Source organism: Acanthochromis polyacanthus, chromosome 9, assembly GCF_021347895.1.
Source record: "Acanthochromis polyacanthus isolate Apoly-LR-REF ecotype Palm Island chromosome 9, KAUST_Apoly_ChrSc, whole genome shotgun sequence".
In the NCBI taxonomy this organism is placed as follows: Eukaryota; Metazoa; Chordata; class Actinopteri; family Pomacentridae; genus Acanthochromis; species Acanthochromis polyacanthus.
In genome coordinates, this window is record NC_067121.1 from 5331687 (window position 1) to 5356059 (window position 24373).

At 38.4% G+C, this 24373-nt stretch overlaps 2 protein-coding genes across 2 annotated transcripts; both read right to left on the reverse strand.

The window, feature by feature from the left end:
- Nucleotides 1-4182: 4182 nt before the first annotated feature.
- Nucleotides 4183-7544, reverse strand: LOC127535361 (immunoglobulin lambda-1 light chain-like). The gene is made up of 5 exons (XM_051953205.1): nucleotides 7111-7544; nucleotides 6698-7018; nucleotides 6387-6425; nucleotides 4811-5110; nucleotides 4183-4686 (listed from the first exon to the last, which is right to left on the reverse strand). Exons 1-5 carry the CDS (start codon nucleotides 7151-7153, stop codon nucleotides 4433-4435), a joined length of 957 nt encoding a protein of 318 aa, XP_051809165.1. The 5' UTR covers nucleotides 7154-7544; the 3' UTR covers nucleotides 4183-4432.
- A 7666-nt stretch (nucleotides 7545-15210) lies between these two features.
- Nucleotides 15211-19923, reverse strand: LOC127535360 (immunoglobulin lambda-1 light chain-like). The gene is made up of 5 exons (XM_051953204.1): nucleotides 19545-19923; nucleotides 19138-19452; nucleotides 18816-18863; nucleotides 16624-16923; nucleotides 15211-16500 (listed from the first exon to the last, which is right to left on the reverse strand). Exons 1-5 carry the CDS (start codon nucleotides 19585-19587, stop codon nucleotides 16247-16249), a joined length of 960 nt encoding a protein of 319 aa, XP_051809164.1. The 5' UTR covers nucleotides 19588-19923; the 3' UTR covers nucleotides 15211-16246.
- Nucleotides 19924-24373: the final 4450 nt, after the last annotated feature.

Below are 24373 nucleotides of genomic sequence, written 5' to 3' on the forward strand. Positions count from 1 at the left end.
CAGTTTTACATCTTTTACACAGCAAACGTTGAACTGAAGGTTCTTTTTTTTTTTTTTTAAATCTAACTGCATGCCGTTGGCAGAAATACAGATGCATGAAATATGCTAATCCACAGCAACTGGTGTAAACCTCCATCCAACTTTGTTCTAAAGCAAATACAGTAGATCTCTGTGTTGGCGTAATCCCAGGAGGTTATTGGTATTTACAGTATTATTTAGAAAAATAGCAGTAATAGGAGTATACAGTATTAGTTTTAATAACACTAATTGTATTAGGAAATTATTACTGCAGATTGTGAAACTGAAGTTACATCCAGAAAGTACTGTTTTTATGGCAGAACTTTTTTTTTAAATGTCTTTTGCTAACTTGGACAATAACCAAGAAATGTGAAATTTGGAGCATCAAACTATTTATTTATGGCTTTCTGGTGAATTTTTATGCCGGACTTTGCTCATTTTCTGTATCAATTAATGGTGGAAACGTCTTTATTTATGTATTGAGTCGGCAAAATTCGGACACCAGGTGATAATTCCAAATATAATGGAACATAAAGCAGTCAGGCTCTCAGGCTCTCAGAGTCACTTTCTGTTCTCTGGTTACATTAATGTTGATAGTAGTAACTGGAAAAACAATAGTACTAGTAATAGTAATTTTCTTTATATAATTTATCCATCCATCCATCCTCTAAATGGTAAATGGTTGTATTTATGTAGCGCTTTTATCCAAAGCGCTTTACATGATACGTCACATTCACCCATTCACACACACAATCACACACTGATGGCGGAAGCTGCCATGCAATGCACCAACCACAACCCATCAGGAGCAATTAGGGGTTAGGTGTCTTGCTCAGGGATACCTCGACATGAGCACAACGGGCCGGGGGATCGAACCGCAACCCTCCAGTTGCGAGACGGCCGCTCTACCCACTGTAACTATGTCGCACCGCTTTATCCTCATTAGGGTGGCGGGGGGTGCTGGAGCCTATCCCAGCTGACTCGGGCGAAGGCATCAAATATTATTTCTAGTTTGATTTTTTTGTCAATTACTGTCATTTATTTGCCTATGCAGTGATACATTTTAGTCATCTTTAATCACCTAACTTTGTTTTTGTTGTGTTATTTTTGCCATACGAAGTTACATTTATCTGTGAGAGAATTTCTTCAGTCCTTGTTTTGATCGGTAGATTGATTTATAACACAGTTGTTATGGTGGATTGGGTGGGTATTTATTTGTATTATTTTAAATTCCTTTAGTCTGTAAAGTGCTTACAGTCTGTTTGTATGAAAACTGTTACATAAATAAAGTCTGACTGACTGAATCATACTGTATTCATAAGCTATTGTTGAACGCTGTGGCTATTAGTGGCTAATTCAAGCATTTTGAAAAGCAGCTATCATTTGGAGAGAGCACCATGATCAATAAATACTGGTTGGAGCAAGAGTATATGCAGCAGGAGTATCTGTCCGATCAGTTAACGTGTATTTAAACAACCACAAGAACCTGGATTCATAGAACAGATGTCATCCCACAACCACATACAGATAAAACAAATGTTGAGAGACTAAATGAGGTGAAGAGTCACTGAGAAAGTTCTCTCACAGATCTGAACGTGTCCCTCACAAGCTGTGCTTCTGATTCTAGGAGTTACTGTTTTACTGAGTTTTGTTTTAGTTGCAGTAGAGTGAAGTAGCAGCAGGCCGACTGTCAGCTCTGCCGTGTGCTGGTTTGTTCAGCAGATGTCACTGTGGTCCAATTCAATGCAATGTGAGAGTGTTGAGCAGGATGTGGGGTCAGGTGTGGGATATACAATGCAGAGCTCGTGTATACTATTGCATATTCTGTATTCTGTATTTTGTATTCTGTGTCATTTCACTTTTTAGCTCTTCAGACCAAACGAGGGGCTTATTGTTCGTAACAGTTTGAAAATGTTTGCTCTGTTGAAGGAACCAATAAAGTGTAAATTAAAAAAAGAATGTGAGAGTGTTGTGATGTGTTTGCATTGAATTTTTCCCCGTAGTGTTAACAGAAACAGGCTTAACAGTACACACTACAAGTACACACAGACAAGTGAAACTGCATTTTGTCCAAATTCTCTATTATTAAGAATAAAAATAACTTTATTTTACAGCACCGTCCACACAGCAAGTAAAACTCAAAGGACTTCATATTACACAATAAAAATAATAGCAATAGTCATAGTAGTAATAATAATAATGATAATACAGCAATAAAGAGAGAACAATAATGGTAAAATCACAGAAAAACACATTCACGTACCTCTTTGTCCGAGAAAATACTTCATCCACATCAAAAATCTATCAATGAAAAATTTACTCATCGTTTGTTTTTGAAAGAAAATATGTAACTAAAAAATTACAGTTTTCCTTGTATTTAAATTAGCAAAAATGTCATATTTGCTAGATATTTCATATTGACTGTTACTCTACAGATTTTCCCTGTTTTTATAAAATACAAGTCCATCCATCCATCCATCCATCCATCCATTCTCTATACACCACTTTATCCTCACTAGGGTCATGGGGGTGCTGGAGTCTATCTCAGCTGACTCAGGTGAAGACAGGGGACACCCTGGACAGGTCACCAGTCTGTCACAGGGCTACATATACAGACACACAATCACACTCCCATTCACACCTACGGACAATTTAGAGTAACCAATTAACCTCAGCATATTTTTGGATTGTGGGAGGAAGCCGGAGTACCCGGAGAAAACCCACGCATGCACAGGGAGAACATGCAAACTCCATGCAGAAAGATCCCAGGCCGGGATTTGAACCGGGGATCTTCTTTCTGCAAGGCGAAAGTGCTAACCACTGCCCACTATGCAGCCTGTAAAATACAAGTGAATTCTGTAATTCAGCAAAACATTTGTTTCTCCCTTCCTGATGAATAAAGTTCTAGAAAGTATTAATTAGCATGTTGGCTATACAAAAAAATGGCCAAAATTTTACGTACTGCCCATATAAAAATATGCATTTTGATTTAAAAAAAGAATGCTATTTAATGTATGACCGTAAAATTGCAAAGTTTAAAGGAATTTAAATCAGCTAGAAACATCATTCTTCAACAGCAATTTACAATGACTATTGTATTCCATGGATTTCTAACATATGTTTTCTGACTTCCAGATTTTAAATGGTATTTTTATTGATTGTTTTTTACAGTTTGAATGTTGAGACTCTCCTGTAAGTTCTCTGACGTCGTCCTGTGAACTCTGACTGGAAGAACAACTGAATGTAAACTTTATGAGATGTGGAAAACTTTCCTCCTCTCTTTTCACACCTGGAGAAGTACTCATTCATTCATTTACAATATTTAAATTGTAGATGTGAATCACAGAGGCATGGAATACAGTAACTGTGAGCAGACATGTCAGAGGTCATGATTATTGTTGGCTGGGCTGAAACAGCTGCAGACAACAGCAGCAGATACCAATCTGTTCTCTGTGTTTTCAGACTGTTGACAGTCAATCACACTTCTTTTCCTGTGTGGCTTTCTGCAGCCTCCACACCGTTAGCTGTGGCTTTTCACTTTATTAGCACAATGAGCATCAAGTGTGCAGAAAGAATGATGACAGGAAACATCTGTGCTGTTGATCTGTGAGAGAAACAGGTCAGAGCATCAGGTCAGAGCTGACAAATGAACTGTGATGGAAAAACAACGAGAAAAGAGACCATGAAGCTCCTGCACAAAGTTTGCTGCTGGTCATTCATTCTGAATAAATGAGAGAAATTCTAAAAATCTAAAATTTGTTATTTTCTGCATGAAAAAACAGATGTTTGAATGAAAATGTGTTTAAATGAATGTTCAGTTTTGTAGTATTTTGGTGAAGCAATCAGCACATCTTTCATTTTTCCAACATTTAATCTGATCAAACTGCTGCATGAACATTTTTAAAGCAACGCTGGTTTGAGAATCTAAAGTTATATTCAAGCGATTTATTCTCCTTCATCGTGTTGTTTTTCTGTTTGCTGATATTTGTGCGTTCTCTACATTAATTTCTGTCTCTGAGTAAAGAGTCACTGACAATCAGGAATCAATAAATTTGATTAATAGAGTTTAATTTGTTCCTGATCATTTGCTGTGAAGTCCCTTAAATGCAGTTCATTAAACACAGATACAGTAATTATTTGAGTTTATTGATCAATTTGCTGCACTTTACATAAAATGTAAGAGATTATACAATCAGAATATCAAAGCAACACTGTCCTGCAGAATTAAAAAAAATACATTTGAAAAAATATTTGTGAATATCTGTGTTTACAGGATGACCATCAAACATGTGAGTTAAGAGAAGCATTTCACAGCCAAGAACACGTCAAAGCTATCATTTGTGATCACTGATCAAAGAGATCAATGAGACGTATTGATGAGATGTGACGGTGAGAAAAGTCCAGCAGCAAACAGTCAGTCAGCATGTGTGCAGTTGGTGGACGGTCCCTTGTTTGTGAGGATCATCAGCAGAGAGAGTCCACAGCAGAACACCAGACTCTTCACTATCAGCACTGTGGACAGCAGACAGAGCAGATTCACCTGAGACTCAGAAGGAACGGAGGCTGCTGGATCTCTCTCAGAAAGAACAGAGGTTGTTGGATCTCTCTCTGAAGGAACAGAGGTTGTTGGAGAATCTGTTGGTTGTTGAAGCTCAGGAAGCTCTGAAACTGCAAAAACACAAAGAATGAAGATGAAATGTTTGTATGTGCAGTGAGAAACATGAGTGGTGTTTGACAGCGTCTCCACATGAAGCTGAATCAGTGCTGAACACAGTCATCCAGCCTTCATCACCTTGTTGTGTCTGGGCCTCCACTGGTCCCCCCTCGTGCTGGACGTAGCAGCTGTATTTATATGTGCTGTCCTGTTGCTGATGGATCAGCAAGATGGAGGCGCTGCGTCCCGGCTCTCTGATCTCCAGCTGCTCTGCCTCAGTAGAGGACAGCTTCACCGGCTGGCCGTCCTTCTTCCAGGAGAAGCGGACCAGAGGAGGAAACATGGCTGAGGCCAGACACAGCAGGGAGCTGCTCCCCTCCAGGTGGACTCTGGATGCTGCTGGGTACACGCTCACCACGGGCTTCACTACCTGCTCACCTGGAGCTGGACAGCAGCAACAAGCAGCACAAACATTCATTCAGTCAACAGCAGCTTCCAGCACTGAGCTGCATTCAGTCTGATCCTGGAAACTCCATGGAGTCTGATCAATAAACTCATCAATACAGCACAAAGTTCACCACAGACGCTGTATTCAGCTTCACATTAAACATAAAATAAAAATAAAATTCACCTACATGTGACAGCTTCTCTTCATTTTAAGATGCATATTTATATATTCTATGATCAGACATATTTATCTTCACAGAAAATACTTTGATCATCTCAATGATCACAGAATATTTAACACATCAAATATTTATCACAGAATACTTCAAATAAGAGAAACAGATTTTCAGTTACTGTGCATCAGTGACATAAATTTAAACTAACATGAAAAAATAATAATTTGAAGTTCAAAATGATATATGTTCAGATTAATGACATCATTTGTAAAATTAAAATATACTATAATATGTGCACTATTTGATACATGACATTTACCTCCAGATACTTTTTTATAGTTCAAATACTATTTATATTCTTTATCAAGCACATATTAAAATACATAGAAGTGATTTTTTTTGTTTGTTTTCTTTAATAGGTTTCAAAGTTTTTACAAATAATTTGTTTCCTTCTTTATCTTTTTAACTGTCACTGTCTGTTGTCTCCGGTTCATCTCCAATTTTAAAAAGTGTTGATATGAAAAGAAGATTCATTATAATTATTCCTGAAGATTGTTTCTCGAATTGTACACCGAAGTTTAAGCTGAAGAAAGTGCGCTAGTTCCATTTATTGTTATAATATTTTTCAAATTATGGTTGAATTCTGTTTTATGTCTTAAAATTGCTTTTAATTGACAGGATGTATCTTTTATGGTTTACAATATTTGTCACATATATTTTCCATCATATTTAAAGTTAAGATTTCTATTAAATACATTTATCAATGTGTTGCGTTTTGCTTAAGTTCAGATTTCTGCCTCTGTTCACAAACCAAGAGACGCCACAGAATCAAAGACTAAAGAAATAAAAACACTGAATATTTGTAAGCTCACTGATATTTGCAGAAATAACGAATAACTTTAGTTGTTCAGTCACATTTCAACATGTTTTCACACATTATTGAGCTTTTCTGATGGAACAGTGGCTGCAGATGAATCCTCCACTAATGATGGAAAAACTAACATGGAAAGCCTGAAACAGCACAAAGTGACTTGAAACACATTTTCAGCTTCACAATAAAACAGCAGAAGAAAAGAAATGTTTCTTCTTACCTGTTACATACAGTTTAGTTCCAGAGCCAAAGGTATAGATTCACACAGTGAAAAATGGTCGTACAAAAACCTGCTGCTGAATGTTTGCTCAGATCTACACACTGTAGCACATCTTTCAGTTCTCAAAGATGCTTCTAGAGATGAAAATATACAAATATGAATAAATGATGAAGTGATGGTGTAACAGTGGACTGTAGTTCTCTGAACTCTGTGATCCTGGGCTGTAGTTTACTGCTGTCTTCATGTCACAAACACTGTTTGTTGATCTGGAGGTTTTTGTACAGGCTGCAGCCACAATCCATCACTGTGGGAGTTTCTTATCAAACAGTTGCAGTAGTAGGTGGATGAATGTTGGAGTTTAACTTTCTCTATCTTCAATCCCCAGTCGTTCTGATTCTTCACAGATGAGAAATCATCTATCTGAGGATGATTGTAACGTTTAGCTATGTTACCATTCCTCCGATCAATTTCAAGAATAACTCTGAATGTTGCTGTCTCTTTCTTTTGGTACCAGAAAACATAATTGGTATCACACTGATTAATTTGTCGACAGCTGAAGGAAGCTGATTCTCCGACTCTCCTGGTCAAAGTCAGATCGTCCTGAATCGGCTGTGCTGCCATGGCAACCAGTGCTGCAGAGACACACACAGGTAGATGAAGGTCAGTGTGACAGCGTTTGTTCCAGGTGGACTTTTTGGCCTCCTGATTGGCTGGAAACACTCACCTGAACACAGACAGCACAGAGCAGCAGCTGGGAGGAGAAGCATCTTGTGCAGTGGTGTTTCCTCTGGAGAAGCTGAGCACAAGTGGAGCTGTGATGCAGCTGAGGCCAAACAAGGACGAGCTGTGAGAGCAGAGCAGGCCACGTGCTTTCTAACAGCTCCTCAAAGCTCCCATCAGCCCCTGTTAGCGGCCCACAGATAAGGCTGCTGCTGCTGACTGACAGCTCAGCTCAAGCTGCTGTGTGCTTTCATGCTCTGGATTTAAAGCTGACGGCAGATCCACTAAATCTGCTTCACATCATGCACAAAGACTCAAAACATTCATGTTCCCACAAACACATTCAGGTTGGTGGTCAATTTAGTGACACAGACTGTTATCTGTTGTTGGGAGCAAAACAGAAAACTACAAATCCACACAGCTCCTCAACTCTCATCACATTTCAATCATAGTTTCACTTTCAGAACATGACAAACACTTTTAAACTATTTGACAGATTTATTATTGATACTTGTATTGATTCATTGACAACATTCAGGTTTGGAAACTTTTCAATCTACACTGGAGTTTTTAATAAACTGTCAGAGTTTGTGTTTGAGAATGTCTTTTACTGAAATACTTAATGTGTGTTTCATTTCCATCATTTATAAAAGCAAATTTTAATATTTTATCATTACGAGAAGATCTGGGTCTGTGTCTGGGAAGATAAAGGAAATTAATGTTGATAAAATACTTGCAGAGTTTTTTGGTCAAAATCGTACTTGAAAAGATTTCTTTTTGTGTTTGGCATCTTTAAATTTAGTTATTACTGATATATCTGTATTTACGTTAAAAAACTTTTTACAATGCGATAATTCATCATATCCATTTAACATGTTTGTTATTCTTCATATATTTCAATCATCTGAATATTCTGCTGCAGTTACACAATATTTCCCTTTCCTCATCTGTTATTAATGTCTTTCATTCCAGCCGTCTCATGTCAACATGTGTCCATAAAGAAGTGTCTGCATGTGATGCTGCTGCTGCATCAGGATTATCAGTGTTACACTGCTGCCCTCTAGTGGCTGCAAACACACACTGCATCCAGCCTTCTACTACTGCTGCTACTATGAGCACACACTACTGCTGCTGAGGCTGCTGCTTCTTCTGCTGCTGCTAATGCAGCTACTTCTGTCTGTGAGCTGCACATAACTTTCCTTATTCATTGAGCATTAAAGAGCTGCTGTTTGAAATGACTATAAGAACCTCTTGTTGGAGAATCATTCAAACAGCTACATAGGGATGCAAAATGACCTGAAAGAGACAAAATGAATCAAAGTTGTGGAAAACAGCCTCAAACTGACTCAAGAGACTCAAAATAACCTCCAGACCAAAAACTGTCTGAAAATAACAGTAAAAGGATCAATAAGAGACACATAATTATCCACCAAAATGAAAAAATGCTACAAAAAGGCACACAATAAGCACAAGATGCAAAATGACAGAAGCAAGACTTGAAACTGGCAAAAAAAACATCGGCATGATGGAGACGAAATCACCTCCAGGATGTCCTGATGTTCAGTCATTTACTTCTGAGTTCATTGTACAAACAAGGTTTGATTGTGAACAAATCTTGTGTTTGCATTGTGTGTTGTCAATAAATCAACAGCAGGCAGAATGTCTGAATCTTCAGCAACTTGATAAATCTAAAAGTCAGTAGGATAGAAGCTGAATAAGTTCATCCCTGAAGCTTCTTTACATTTTATCACCTACTTTCATACAAATAGATGTTTCAAAGGCTGACTTATGGCTGGTATTGGACACAGAGGAGCAGGTTTAAGACTCTGATTGGACTCTCTGGTTAGCTGACATGTATCACATGATTTGATGTAAACAGACATCTTTCTTCAGTCGAGGTCAGAAGAAGTACACAAAGGGGAAACTCTGCTAAACCTACCAAGAGAACCTCCTCTACCAGTAGCATGCACTCACTGCTCAACATTTACCTCCTCATGACTCTGTGATCCCAAACTATCACAAGACAGATAAACAACCTCCTCAGCCCACAAACAAAAGAAAGCCTGAACTGAAACACACAAACACCTCAAAGTAAACCTCCAAGATCTCAATCAAATAACCTTTAAAGGTTTGCCAACAGCTGAGACAAAAGGGAATCCCCAACATCATGATATCAGTCTTTAGAATTGATCTGCCTCCAGACCACAAAATTGCAACAGCCCATAATGCTGTGCTAACAAAGTGCTCAGTTCAAATTAGGATAATAAGAAACTTACTGAAAGAGAAAGACACACACCAAACACCAGGAAATACCTCACAATGGATGAGTTCCCAGTTTGTTCTGATTGGCTCTCAGGCTGCTACAAAGGAGGAGATGAACAGAGAGGTTTTACTGCAACAGACAGAGATTTATGAAGAAAAAGCATCAGTGGTGTGTGAGGGTGTATGATGGCAGTGGTCAATGTGTGGTTCATGTTGTCAATGTAAAACAAACCACAGTAAGACAAAGAAGAGCATGGATGGATGGATGTAAGAGAGAACATGGAGATCTCTGTCTCCACAGGTCTGCTTATAGAACCAGGAACACTGTCCAGGTGTACCAGGTGAGGTGATTGTAGCTCCACCCAGACAGAGACCTGCAACAGAAGAGCAAGAGAGAGAAGACCAAGACTCTGGGACCATAAGACACCAACAACAGAGAAAAACATCTATAAAAGAAAGATAGAATAGAGATAATACACAAAACGATAAAATACAAACGTCTGTATCAAAAACATCAAATGGGTCTGATATCAGTGAATGAATATTCTTTTATATATTAACCTCATTTTACAGATTTTCCCTGTGTTGTTAAATCACAGATAATACAGTTCTACAATTTCATTTAGCAGACACTTTTATCCAAAGCAACGTACATCTGAGAGTAGCTATAATGCAAACAAGGATCTAGTCAGGAAAAAACAACCTGATAAGAGCCATAAAACAACTTCTAGTGTGATAATAGGACCTTGGTTTCTACAGGCAGTGCAGACGTAAAGGGATTCTTTTTGTTTGTTTGTTTGTTTTGCATCTGTTAAGTGAAAAGTGTTCAGTGAAGATCTATGTTTTTAGTCTGTTCTGAATGACTTAGAGACACTCAGCAGATTGAAGAGAGTTTGGTAACTTATTCCACCACCGGGGAACCACAGAAGAGAAGAGTCTGGCTGTGGACCAGCCCTGTTGTGGTGGTTGTATCAGTCACCTTTTGTTGGAGGGAGTACAGATCTGAATCAGGGTTCAGGTAGAAGAGAGCTCTTTTCATTGTAGTTTTGTATTCAAGTGTCAGAGGTTTTAATTTTATGTGAGCAGCAACTGGAAGCCAGTAAAACGATCTGAACAGTGGGGTATTGTGCTGTTTTTGGTTGGTTGAAAACCAGACGTGCTGCTGCATTCTGGATCATCTGCAGAGGTTTGACCGTGTATTTGGGGAGGTTTACCAGTAAGGGGCTGCAGTAGTTGATGGTGATATTATGAAAGCCTGGACCAGGATTTATGCTGCTCGTTTAGACAGAAATGGTCTGATCTTCCTGATGTTGTACAGGGCGAATCTACACAACTGAGCAACAGTTGAACATTGATCATATCAATCATGACACCCAAATTCCTGCCTGAATTGGGTTGATTCAAACTGGATGTTGATTTCTTGTTGTATAGAGGGACTGGTTGGGATGACAAGGAGCTCAGTCTTGGAGATGTTGAGTTCAAGGTGGCGTTTTTTCATCTGTGCCAAGATATCTGTAAGGCATGAGGAGATCCAGGCAGGGACAGTGTGGTCGTCCAGGAGTAATGACAGGAAGAGATGGGTATCATCAGCATAGCAATTTTATGCGAAACCATGGGAGTAGATTTATTGCATCAAGTGAGGTTGTGTGTATTGAGAAGAGGAGGGGACCAAGCACTGACCCCTGAGGAACCCCTGTGGTCAGTTCAGACACTTCTCCCCTCCAAGATACTCTGAAGCATCTCCCTGAGATAACCAGGAGGAACCAGTGGAAGATTGATCCTGAGATGCAAAGCTCAGTGAATGTGGAGAGGAGGATTTGGTGTCAAAAGCAGCTGACAGATCTAATGGCAATACAGATTAATATCTATTAAAATCACAGAAGAAAATCGTGATTTATTTGCTAACCATAGAAAAAACATTTGGCTGGCTGCAATAAACAACCCAGAATTGAACATAATGTCTACATCAAACATCTATATTTTTACATATTATAATAGGCTTTTTTTCGAACATGTTACCAGAAAATTATTCAGTTTTAAAGAATTTAAATCAACTACAAACATCACTATTCAACAGATATTTACAATGTCTGTGTGGTTTCTCAGTCATCATGGTCGTGGTGATTGTAGGAGCTTCATTAGAAATCAAACAGGCTTCTTCAATCGGTTCTTAAAGATGTTGCACCTCATTCAAGAGGCTTCTTCAGTTCTAACTAACACCACCTGCCGGCCAAAAAAGGTAGATGCACTGTGGTACTCAACACCGCCGACTACCACAGAAAAATAACAACTTTGCTCAGTGACATACTACTTATGAGACCCTGAGAAGGGATCGCTCAAAAATCTGCAAAAAGAAGGTCATCAACTGCCTACAACAGCTGGAAAAAGAAGCCACAGACTGGCAATCCATCATCCTGGAGAAGACAGACTGTGCATTTATGGCCATCTGAAAATACACAAGGAGGAAGCACCACTCAGACCAATAATCAGCAACATCAACTCAGTCACCTCCAAAATAGCAAAAAGCTTTAGCAGGAAACAACACTCACCACATTCAAAACTCCACTGATCGAGCAAACAAGATCCAGAGAGTGAAACTGGCCCAGGATGAAACCATGGTATCTTCTGATGTCACATCACTCTTCACATGCATTCCCACATCAGAAGCAGTGGAGACTGTCAGAAAACACCTCCTGGAAGACAGAACCATCCTCACCTCCAACCAGATATGCACCCTGCTGCATCTCTGTCTGACCACCACCTTCTTCAGATATAATGGAGGATTCTACAGACAGAAGCATGACTGCACCATGGACTCTTCAATGTCATCCGCTGTGTCCAACCTCTACATGGAGGATGTGGAAAACAGAGCACTGAACTCTTTTAAAGCAACATCTTCTAGCCACTGGTTCAGATATATAGATAATACCTGGGTCAAAATCAAAGCCCAAGAAGTAGAAGCCTTCACAGAGCACATCAACTCAGTGGACAGTAATATAAAATTCACGTAGGAAGATACGAAGGATGGACGGTATTCCCACATGAGGAGAGACTGAGGAACTGTAGCTATCCCAACTGGGCCTTCATCAAATCAACTAAAATATCCAGGAAACACAACACAACAACAAACAGCAACGAAAACAGGAGGAACAACATTGTTATGCCATACGTAGCTGGAGTATCTGAAAAAGTCAGGAGGATTTACTCTAAATATAACATACTGTTGCACGTCAGACCCAGCAACACTCTGAAACAACGACTGGTTCATCCCAAGAGTTGAACACCAACACACAAGCGGAGTGTAGTGTTATATTTTGGGGTACGATGTGCTAGAAGTAAAATATGATATAATCATGGCAAATGCTATTAAACTGATGAGTAGTGTTAAAATATGTGTGAAATACATAATGATAAATATTCTAGGAATCAGTGATGTTTTGATGGTATTGTGGTTGTGTAGAAACGAGGGTTAAGAAGGTCATGAAGCAGTGAGGATGTCTGGAATGCTGGTTGAAGGTCATAGAGTGAAAGATGTACTTATAGTGTGAAGACAAATCAAATGCTTTTTAAAAAGTGAAATGTTTAGAACTCAAAACATAATGGTGTCTACTTTAGATAATGTAACCTTTTAAAAACTGTAAAATGAACATAACACATAATGATGTAAAATGCATGAAGACTGTCATAGAAAATGATAAGGACAAGCAGGAAGTGAGGGCAGGGCATGTCTGGGCATGTTCTCTAGTAAGTATGACCTGATGGTGTAATATGAGAACCTGATGCAGTGATGTGACCAACAGATAAAGAAAAACCTCGTGAAAAAAGTGACCAGCTCTGACAGTATAAAAGCAGATGTACAGGTCAGTCAGATCAGAACTTCTGATTGCGCTAGCTGCTGCTAAGAACTGCTCCTGGTTTTTTTGTTGTGGACAATAAAAGCTGCTGACCGTGACTGCTGACTTTTTCTGGTTATTTTTTGAAGATCTTTAACGAACCTTTTATGAACATTTGAACACGTTTAAGTCTTTGACTCAGGCCCCTGATTTGTGTCTTTGTTTCCACATCAGGAGCAACGTTGTACATGCAGTCCAATGCAGCAAAGAGACTAAACAACAGCTTCACAAGGCTCAACACAGGAGAGCAGCTCCTCAGGACAAGACTGATACAGGAAGTGGAGACATGAGACACAGACAGAGAAACAGCAGTCCACCTGCATCTGAAGGATAAGGAACATTCATTTGAGGACAGCAACGTACACATTTTGGACAGATGGTTTGAGAGAGGAGTAAAGGAAGCTATCTCGGTCAGACTGGAACAGTCATCTCTAAACAGAGGAGTTCTGTGACACCACTTACCAAACACCTATAACACAGTGATGAGGTCTCTCCCCAGAAAGTTTCACTATCATTAACATTTAGAGTCACTCCTGACTTTCAGCCATGTGAGTTGTAGTGACCATATATTCTGGAACTCCCCATCAGTCATTTAGAACTGAAGAAGAACCTTAGATGAAGGTGAAATGTCTTCAGGAACCTACAAGAGAAGTTTTAAATGTTAAACTATTCCTTTGCTTGTTTATATATTCTTTCTGGCTGCCAGAATTTAATGTTTTTTTATTGATTGTTTTTACAGTTTGAATGTTGAGACTCTCCTGTAAGTTCTCTGATGTCGTCCTGTGAACTCTGACTGGAAGAACAACTGAATGTAAACTTTATGAGATGTGGAAAACTTTCCTCCTCTCTTTTCACACCTGGAGAAGTACTCATTCATTCATTTATAATATTTAAATTGTAGATGTGAATCACAGAGGCATGGAATACAGTAACTGTGAGCAGACATGTCAGAGGTCATGATTATTGTTGGCTGGGCTGAAACAGCTGCAGACAACAGCAGCAGATACCAATCTGTTCTCTGTGTTTTCAGACTGTTGACAGTCAATCACACTTCTTTTCCTGTGTGGCTTTCTGCAGCCTCCACACCGTTAGCTGTGGCTTTTCACTTTATTAGCACAATGAGCATCAAGTGTGCAGAAAGAATGATGACAGGAAACATCTGTGCTGTTGATCTGTGAGAGAAACAGGTCAGAGCATCAAGTCAGAGCTGACAAATGAACTGTGATGGAAAAACAATGAGAAAAGAGACCATGAAGCTCCTGCACATAGTTTGCTGCTGGTCATTCATTCTGAATAAATGAGAGAAATTTAACAGCAACTGAATTCACTAAAATGTGTAGAACCAATAAACACATAAACAGTAATATCAGTGTTAGATAATATTAATCATGTCATCCATATTTTCTACATGAAACTGTGTTCACAATTTAAAAAATCTCAAATTTCTGTGTGAAAACAATAGATGTTTGAATGAAAATGTGTTTAAATTCATTTTGAATCGTAACTTGTGTCTTCTTAGATTTTGTTTTTTATCAGTTATTTTATTGTAATTTATCTGTTGCTTTCCCTGTAAAACATTTTGACTTGAAAGAGCTACATAAATAAAGTTATTATTATTATTAATTTTTGTGGTATGTTAATGATAAAATTAACACGTCTCTCATTTTCCAGCGTTCAGTCTGATCAAACTGCTGCATGAACATTTTTAAAGCAGCTTTTGTTTCAAAAATAAAAATATATATTCAAGCAACAGAACTTGTTCTCCTTCATCGTGTTGTTTTTCTGTTTGCTGATATTTGTGCGTTCTCTACATTAATTTCTGTCTCTGAGTAAAAGTGTATTAAGAGTCACTGACAATCAGGAATCAATAAAATTGATTCATAGAGTTTAATTTGTTCCTGATCATTTTCTCTGAAGTCCATTAAATGCAGTTCATTAAACACAGACACTGTAATTATTTGAGTTTATTGATCAATTTGCTGCACTTTACATAAAACTTTATCAAGAGATTACAAGACCAGAACATCAAAGCAACACTGTCCTGCAGAATTTAAACAGAAAAACTGAAAATATGTTTGTGAATATCTGTGTTTACAGGATGACCATCAAACATGTGAGTTACAGTTTTTCTCTTTGCTTCATTTCTCAGATCAGAACTTAAATTCTCAAACTACTTCTTCAATCTTCACATCATTGTGTCACTTGTTCACATCAAAAATCAGTTTCTCATTTCTCTGAACAAGTTATAAATGCTTTGGTTCATCCATGCAATGATTCTGTACAATTCTCTGCTGTTTCCTACATTATCAGCTGCTTCTGTCATGTTGATCTAAATGTATTATAACGGCTCTCTGTTGAATAGTCTCACCCCCACAACATGTTTTTTCTTTGTGCTGTGCAGCTCTGTTCTCCTTTCTGTATCACAATGACGTGGTCTGTCAACAAACTACAACACAAACAGTCAAAGAGTAAATGTGAATCTTGTCCAGTCTCTTACAATCAATCTCCCACATACACTAAGATGGAACTTACAATTTACAATAACTGTCATCAAAACTTTATCCATAGTTTACATCAGAACATCCCTCCAGAGAACACTGTTAGAATGACAACATGACTCAGCAATCTGACTGTTTTATCCACACAATGACACAAGGACTGATCATTCTGATGCACTGACATGTTCATTGACACAGATATTTACTTTAGAGAGATGAACGAAGGATTTTGAGCAACAGACTGGCTTTAGAAGGTAATTTATGATGTTTTGCTGTTTGTATGAATTGTTTTGAGAAATTCACTTCCTGTGATGGAAATGTTGAGGATGATTTGAGAAATGTACCAAAGTGACTGAGAAAAACTGTAAGAGAAGCATTTTACAGCCAAGAACAACACGTCAAAGCTATCATTTGTGATCACTGATCAAAGAGATGAATGAGACGTATTGATGAGATGTGACGGTGAGAAAAGTCCAGCAGCAAACAGTCAGTCAGCATGTGTGCAGTTGGTGGACGGTCCCTTGTTTGTGAGGATCATCAGCAGAGAGAGTCCACAGCAGAACACCAGACTCTTCACTATCAGCACTGTGGACAGCAGACAGAGCAGATTCACCTGAGACTCAGAAGGAACAGAGGCTGCTGGATCTCTCTCTGAAGGAACAGAGGTTGTTGGATCTCTCTCTGAAGGAACAGAGGTTGTTGGAGAATCTGTTGGTTGTTGAAGCTCAGGAAGCTCTGAAACTGCAAAAACACAAAGAATGAAGGGAAATGTTTGTATGTGCAGTGAGAAACATGAGTGGTGTTTGACAGCGTCTCCACATGAAGCTGAATCAGTGCTGAACACAGTCATCCAGCCTTCATCACCTTGTTGTGTCTGGGCCTCCACTGGTCCCCCCTCGTGCTGGACGTAGCAGCTGTATTTATATGTGCTGTCCTGTTGCTGATGGATCAGCAAGATGGAGGCGCTGCGTCCCGGCTCTCTGATCTCCAGCTGCTCTGCCTCAGTAGAGGACAGCTTCACCGGCTGGCCGTCCTTCTTCCAGGAGAAGCGGACCAGAGGAGGAAACATGGCTGAGGCCAGACACAGCAGGGAGCTGCTCCCCTCCAGGTGGACTCTGGATGCTGCTGGGTACACGCTCACCACGGGCTTCACTACCTGCTCACCTGGAGGTGGACAGCAGCAAGATAGATAATATTCACAATAAAATAGAGCATTATAAAAGTACAAGAAGGCATGATGTGAAAATAGAGCTCCTAATAATAATCATAGAGGAGGTGTGGTTCATGAGTCCTGGTGGTCTGGATTATTGGTTTACTGCACATGACAGAATAACAGATTATTTAACATCAAATATTTTTCTGTCTGCACAAATTAACACATAATGTCAAACAACATAATAAAATATTTTATCACTTCAGGTAGGAGGATCATTTCTATCATCATTTTTCAACCTACTATTTTCTAAAATGTATTTACTTTTATTTATTTAAAGCTCTGTTGAGCATCGTTTACATTTTGTCTTCATGTAACTTTTATTGACAACAAATATTTTCTGTTTGACATTAAAATGTTCTCCATGATACATAAATAACAAAAAAAATCTAAAGGTTTTTCTTCAACTAAAGTATTTTCTAATTAAAGACAAATCATCATACAAACAATAAACTTTACTGATTTTATTTTGAGAAATATTAATTTTTCAACTGTATGAAAAAAATCAAATGATCAATTATATTTTCTTTTAAATATTGTTAGAAAGAGGAAAACATTAAATTAATCATTTAAAACATGAATTTAAAAATAATCTTCAATGATGAATTTCTCACAACTGAAACAATACAAAGACAGAAATGTCAAATATGAATAAAGAATCATAGTTTTTATCAGATTAAATATTATTCTGTCAGCATTAATTCACATGTTATAGAACATAAACATAACTAATATAATGTGAAATAATTGTATCTTTGGTTTTGTGACGACCCTCCACTTGGACACCAGGTGTGGAAGGTCGTCACAATTTTATATCTGATATTAAATATTTATCACGGACTACTTGCATTAAATATGTGAAGTTAAGTTTAGCATCAGATATATTTTATATTTATTTATCATTCATTAAAATACTAATTTACGCATGTTTGTAAATTAATGATGTCTGATGTGATATAAAAATGAAATATTAAAGCAAATTTGTGCTTCATTTAAAAAGTTAAATTTTCAAACTCAGTGTCTGTTTTCTGTTGTGTATTAAAATATTTTTAAAGAAAAATTCATCATCACAGAAAAAATAATAATCACTGATTTCATTTGAAACAAATGAACATAAAAGCTTTACGTTTTTTACACACTTTTATAAATAGATAAATATGGAATTATGATTTTATCTTTAAAACATTGATGTGTTCTATGTAAAGTAGTGTCATTTTTAAATAATATTTTACCAAAAATTACATTTTACACACAAATAAAAACTAAATTAAATAACAAGAAGAATAAGATCTGTCTGATATGAAGAAAGATTTGAATGAAATATGTTTGTAGTGTGCTATTCTATATTACAGATAAATAATAATCATGTAAAAATATTGATTATATTTCATGTCTAGTTTATGTTTTGACACATGATCAGATAAAACACACATGTGTCATCAAATGAAACATTATTAAGAACTAAATTAATAATATTTATGAATTATTCTCCACAATCCAGAGACATTTATTCCTAAATATTAAATTGTGTTTAACATCACTTTTCTTCTTCTGTTCACAAACCAAGAGACGCCACAGAATCAAAGACTAAAGAAATAAAAACACTGAATATTTGTAAGCTCACTGATATTTGCAGAAATAAAGAATAACTTTAGTTGTTCAGTCACATTTCAACATGTTTTCACACATTATTGAGCTTTTCTGATGGAACAGTGGCTGCAGATGAATCCTCCACTAATGATGGAAAAACTAACATGGAAAGCCTGAAACAGCACAAAGTGACTTGAAACACATTTTCAGCTTCACAATAAAACAGCAGAAGAAAAGAAATGTTTCTTCTTACCTGTTACATACAGTTTAGTTCCAGAGCCAAAGGTAAAGTAATCGTTTCCTCCCACAGTGAAAAATGGTCGTACCAAAACCTGCTGCTGAATGTTTGCTCAGATCTACACACTGTAGCACATCTTTCAGTTCTCAAAGATGCTTCTAGAGATGAAAATATACAAATATGAATAAATAATGAAGTGATGGTGTAACAGTGGACTGTAGTTCTCTGAACTCTGTGATCCTGGGCTGTAGTTTACTGCTGTCTTCATGTCACAAACACTGTTTGTTGATCTGGAGGTTTTTGTACAGGCTGCAGACACAATCCATCACTGTGGGACCTGATATCCAACAGAAGCAGTAGTAGGTGGCTGAATGTTGGAGTTTAACTTTCTCTATCTTCAACTCAACACCGTTCTGTTTATTCACAGCTGAGAAATCATTTTTCTCAGGATGACTGTCACGTAAATCTATTTTATCATTATTCCTGTTAATCCTAAGAATCACTCTGAATGTTTCTGTTTCTGTCTTCTGGAACCAGCGGACATACTCATTACCACACTGATCAGTCTGACAGATGAAGGAGGCTGATTCTCCGACTCTCCTGGTCAAAGTCAAATCGTCCTGAATCGGCTGTGCTGCCATGGCAACCAGCGCTGCAGAGACACACACAGGTAGATGAAGGTCAGTGTGACAGCGTTTGTTCCAGGTGGACTTTTTGGCCTCCTGATTGGCTGGAAACACTCACCTGAACACAGACAGCACAGAGCAGCAGCTGGGAGGAGAAGCATCTTGTGCAGTGGTGTTTCCTCTGGAGAAGCTGAGCACAAGCGGAGCTGTGATGCAGCTGAGGCCAAACAAGGACGAGCTGTGAGAGCAGAGCAGGCCACGTGCTTTCTAACAGCTCCTCAAAGCTCCCATCAGCCCCTGTTAGCGGCCCACAGATAAGGCTGCTGCTGCTGACTGACAGCTCAGCTCAAGCTGCTGTGTGCTTTCATGCTCTGGATTTAAAGCTGACGGCAGATCCACTAAATCTGCTTCACATCATGCACAAAGACTCAAAACATTCATGTTCCCACAAACACATTCAGGTTGGTGGTCAATTTAGTGACACAGACTGTTATCTGTTGTTGGAAAACAGAAAACTACAAATCCACACAGCTCCTCAACAATTTGAAACAATTCTACACATTTCTTATTAATTCTTGTAATGATTCATTTATGAGACATAACAATAGATACATTGACTAAATGTGTTTCAGCTTTTGGAAACTTTTCAATCTGCGCTACAGTTTTTAATAAAGTATCAGAGTTAGTTTGTGTTTTTCTGTTACTGAAATGCTAAATGTGTGTTTCATCTTCATTACTTATGAAAATTATAATCTTCACAATTTGTCCCTATTAGGAGGTCTGAGTCTGGAAAGATGGAGGTATTTGGTTTTTTCTATTTTTTGATCAAAATTTAAATTTCCTTCTTCTTCTTTTTGGGCCATTTAAATGTTTTGAACTTCAGTTATTCTGTAATTTACACAAAATAAAAACAAAAAAAATAAATGTAAACTTTAACATTTCATCATATCCATTCAACAGGTTCATTGTTCTTCATATATTTCAAGTATCTGAATATTTTACACAATATTTCTCTTTCCTCATCTGTTATTAATGTCTTTCATTCCAGCCGTCTCATGTCAACATGTGTCCATAAAGAAGTGTCTGCATGTGATGCTGCTGCTGCATCAGGATTATCAATGTTACACTGCTGCCCTCTAGTGGCTGCAAACACACACTGCATCCAGCCTTCTACTACTGCTGCTACTATGAGCACACACTACTGCTGCTGAGGCTGCTGCTTCTTCTGCTGCTGCTAATGCAGCTACTTCTGTCTGTGAGCTGCACACAACTTTCATTATTCATTCATCTGATGCTGATCAAACTGCATGTTCATCCAACCAACAATAAAAACTAAATGATGAACTAAATGAATACAGCACTTTGTTTCAGGCTCTTCAGATGTTTGGATTCTTCTTCATCAGCATCAGGAGGCGTCTGATGCTCCCAGATTCCTTGTGCAGCAGGACAAGCAGCCCAAACATCCAGCCAGACTCATGAAGAACCATCTGCAGCCACAAGAAGAAGCAGGAGTCCTGCAGCAGATGGTCTGAGCTTAAAGAGTCCTGATCTCAGCATCATGGAGTCAGTCTGGATCACATGAAGAGACACTGAGACACACTGAATCCTCACAAGAACTGTGGCAAGTTCTCCAAGATGCTGGAAACAAGCGACCTGCCACAGAAGCAGGAGCCCAAAGAGTCAGGAGGCCGGTCCAGAGCTGCTGTTTGAGAAGACTGTAAGGACCTCTAGTTGGAGAATCACTGAAACAGCTACAGAGGGATGAAAAGTGATCAGAAGTGATAAAATGAATCAAAGTGGTGGAAAAAAGTCAAACTGGATACAAGTCTCAAAACAACCTTCAAACCAAATCTGGCAGAAAACAACCACAGAAAGATCTATCAGAGACAAAATTTCACAACAAAATGCAAAAATAGCACAAGGAGGCAGAAAACAAGTACAAGATACAAAATCACAGAAACAAGACCTGAAACTGCCACAAAAACCATCAACATGATAAAGAAGAAATCACCTCCAGGATGTTCTAATGTCATTTTCTGCTGAGTTCAGTTAGAGGATCCAGACATGTTTTTATTTGAGTGGATCTAAGTAATAAAATGGTTTGATTCGAAACAAATCTTGCTTTTGCAATGTGTTGTCATTAAAATCATAGAAGGGCAAATGTCTGCATCTTGAACAACCTGATAAATCTCAAAGTCAGTTAAGTACTGAAGCTGAATGAGTTCATCTCAGAAGCTTCTTCACATGTTATCTGCTCCTTTAATACAAAAAGATGTTTTGCAAGGTGACTCATGGCTGGTGTTGGACACAGCAGAGCAGGTTTAAGAATCTGATTGGAGTCACTGGTTAGCTGACATGTATGACATGATTTACAAGTACACAAAGAGGAAAAGCTGCTAAACCTAACAAGAGAACCTCCTCTACCAGTAGCATGCACACACTGCTCAACACTTACCTCCTCATGACTCTGTGATCCCAAGCTATCACAAGACAGATAAACAATCTCCTCAGCCCACAAACAAAAGAAAACCTGAATTGAAACACACAAACCCTTCAATGAACACCTCCAAGAGCACAATCAAATAACCTTTAAAGGTTTGCCAACAGATGAGACAAAAGGGAATCCCCAACATCATGATATCAGTCTTTAGAACTGATCTGTCTCCAGCCCACAAAACTGCAACAGCCCATAATGCTGTGCTAACAAAGTGCTCAGTTCAAATTAGGATCATAAGAAACTTACTGAAAGAGAAAGAAACACACCAAACACCAGGAAATACCTCACAATGGATGAGGACCCAGTTTGTTCTGACTGGCTCTCAGGCTGCTACAAAGGAGGAGATGAACAGAGAGGTTTTACTGCAACAGACAGAGATTTATGAAGAAAAAGCATCAGTGGTGTGTGAGGGTGTATGATGGCAGTGGTCAATGTGTGGTTCATGTTGTCAGTGTAAAACAAACCACAGTCAGACAAAGAAGAGCATGGATGGATGGATGTAAGAGAGAACATGGAGATCTCTGTCTCCACAGGTCTGCTTATAGAACCAGGAACACTGTCCAGGTGTACCAGGTGAGGTGATTGTAGCTCCACCCAGACAGAGACCTGCAACAGAAGAGCAAGAGAGAGAAGACCAAGACTCTGGGACCATAAGACACCAACAACAGAGAGGAAAACATCTAGAACAGAAAGATAGAATAGAGATAATACACAAGACAATAAAAAACAGACGTCCATATTAAAAACATCCAATGGGTCTGATATGAGTAAATGAACATTCTTTTACATTTTACTGTCATTTTACAGATTTTTCCTGTGTTGTTAAATCACAGATAATACAGTTCTACAATTTCATTTAGCAGATGCTTTATCCAAAGCAACGTACATCTGAGAGTAGCTATAATGCAAACAAGGATCTCGTCAGGAAAAAACAACCTGATAAGAGCCATAAAACAACTTCTCGTGTGATAATAGGACCTTGGTTTCTACAGGCAGTGCAGACGTAAAGGGATTCTTTTTGTTTGTTTGTTTGTTTTGCATCTGTTAAGTGAAAAGTGTTCAGTGAAGATCTGTGTTTTTAGTCTGTTCTGAATGACTGAGAGACACTCAGCAGATTGAAGAGAGTTTGGTAACTTATTCCACCACCAGGGAACCACAGAAGAGAAGAGTCTGGCTATGGACCAGCCCTGTTGTGGTGGTTGTATCAGTCACCTTTTGTTGGAGGGAGTACAGATCTGAATCAGAGTTCAGGTACAAGAGAGCTCTTTTCATTGTAGTTTTGTATGCAAGTGTCAGAGGTTTTAATTTTATGTGAGCAGCAACTGGAAGCCAGTAAAACGATCTGAACAGCGGGGTCTCTTGTGCTGTTTTTGGTTGGTTGAAAACCAGACGTGCTGCTGCATTCTGGATCATCTGCAGAGGTTTGACCGTGCATTTGGGGAGGTTTAACAGTAAGAAGCTGCAGTAGTTGATGGTGATATTACGAAAGCCTGGAACAGGAGTTATGCTGCTTGTTTAGACAGAAATGGTCTGATCTTCCTGATGTTGTACAGGGCGAATCAACTAAGCAACAGTTGAACATTGATCATATCAATCATGACACCCAAATTCCTGCCTGAATTGGGTTGATTCAAACTGGATGTTGATTTCTTGTTGTATAGAGGGACTGGCTGGGATGACAAGGAGCTCAGTCTTGGAGATGTTGAGTTCAAGCTGGCGTTTTTTCATCTGTGCCAAGATATCTGTAAGGCATGATGAGATCCAGGCAGGGACAGTGTGGTCGTCCAGGAGTAATGACAGGAAGAGATGGGTATCATGAGCATAGCAATTTTATGCGAAACCATGGGAGTAGATTTATTGCATCAAGTGAGGTTGTGTGTATTGAGAAGAGGAGGGGACCAAGCACTGACCCTTGAGGAACCCCTGTGGTCAGTTCAGACACTTCTCCCCTCCAAGATACTCTGAAGCATCTCCCTGAGATAACCAGGAGGAACCAGTGGAAGATTGATCCTGAGATGCAAAGCTCAGTGAATGTGGACAGGAGGATTTGGTGTCAAAAGCAGCTGACAGATCTAATGGCAATACAGATTAATATCTATTTAAATCACAGAAAAAAATCGTGATTTATTTGCTAACCATAGAAAAAACATTTGGCTGGCTGCAATAAACAACCCAGAATTGAACATAATGTCTACATCAAACATCTATATTTTTACAAATTATAATAGGCTTTTTTTTCTAACATGTTACCAGAAAATTATGCAGTTTTAAAGAATTTAAATCAACTGCAAACATCACTATTCAACAGATATTTACAATGTCTGTGTGGTTTCTCAGTCATCATGGTCGTGGTGATTGTAGGAGCTTCATTAGAAATCTAACAGACATCATTTATCGGTTCTTAAAGATGTTTCACCTCATCTAAGAGGCTTCTTCAGTTCTAACTAACA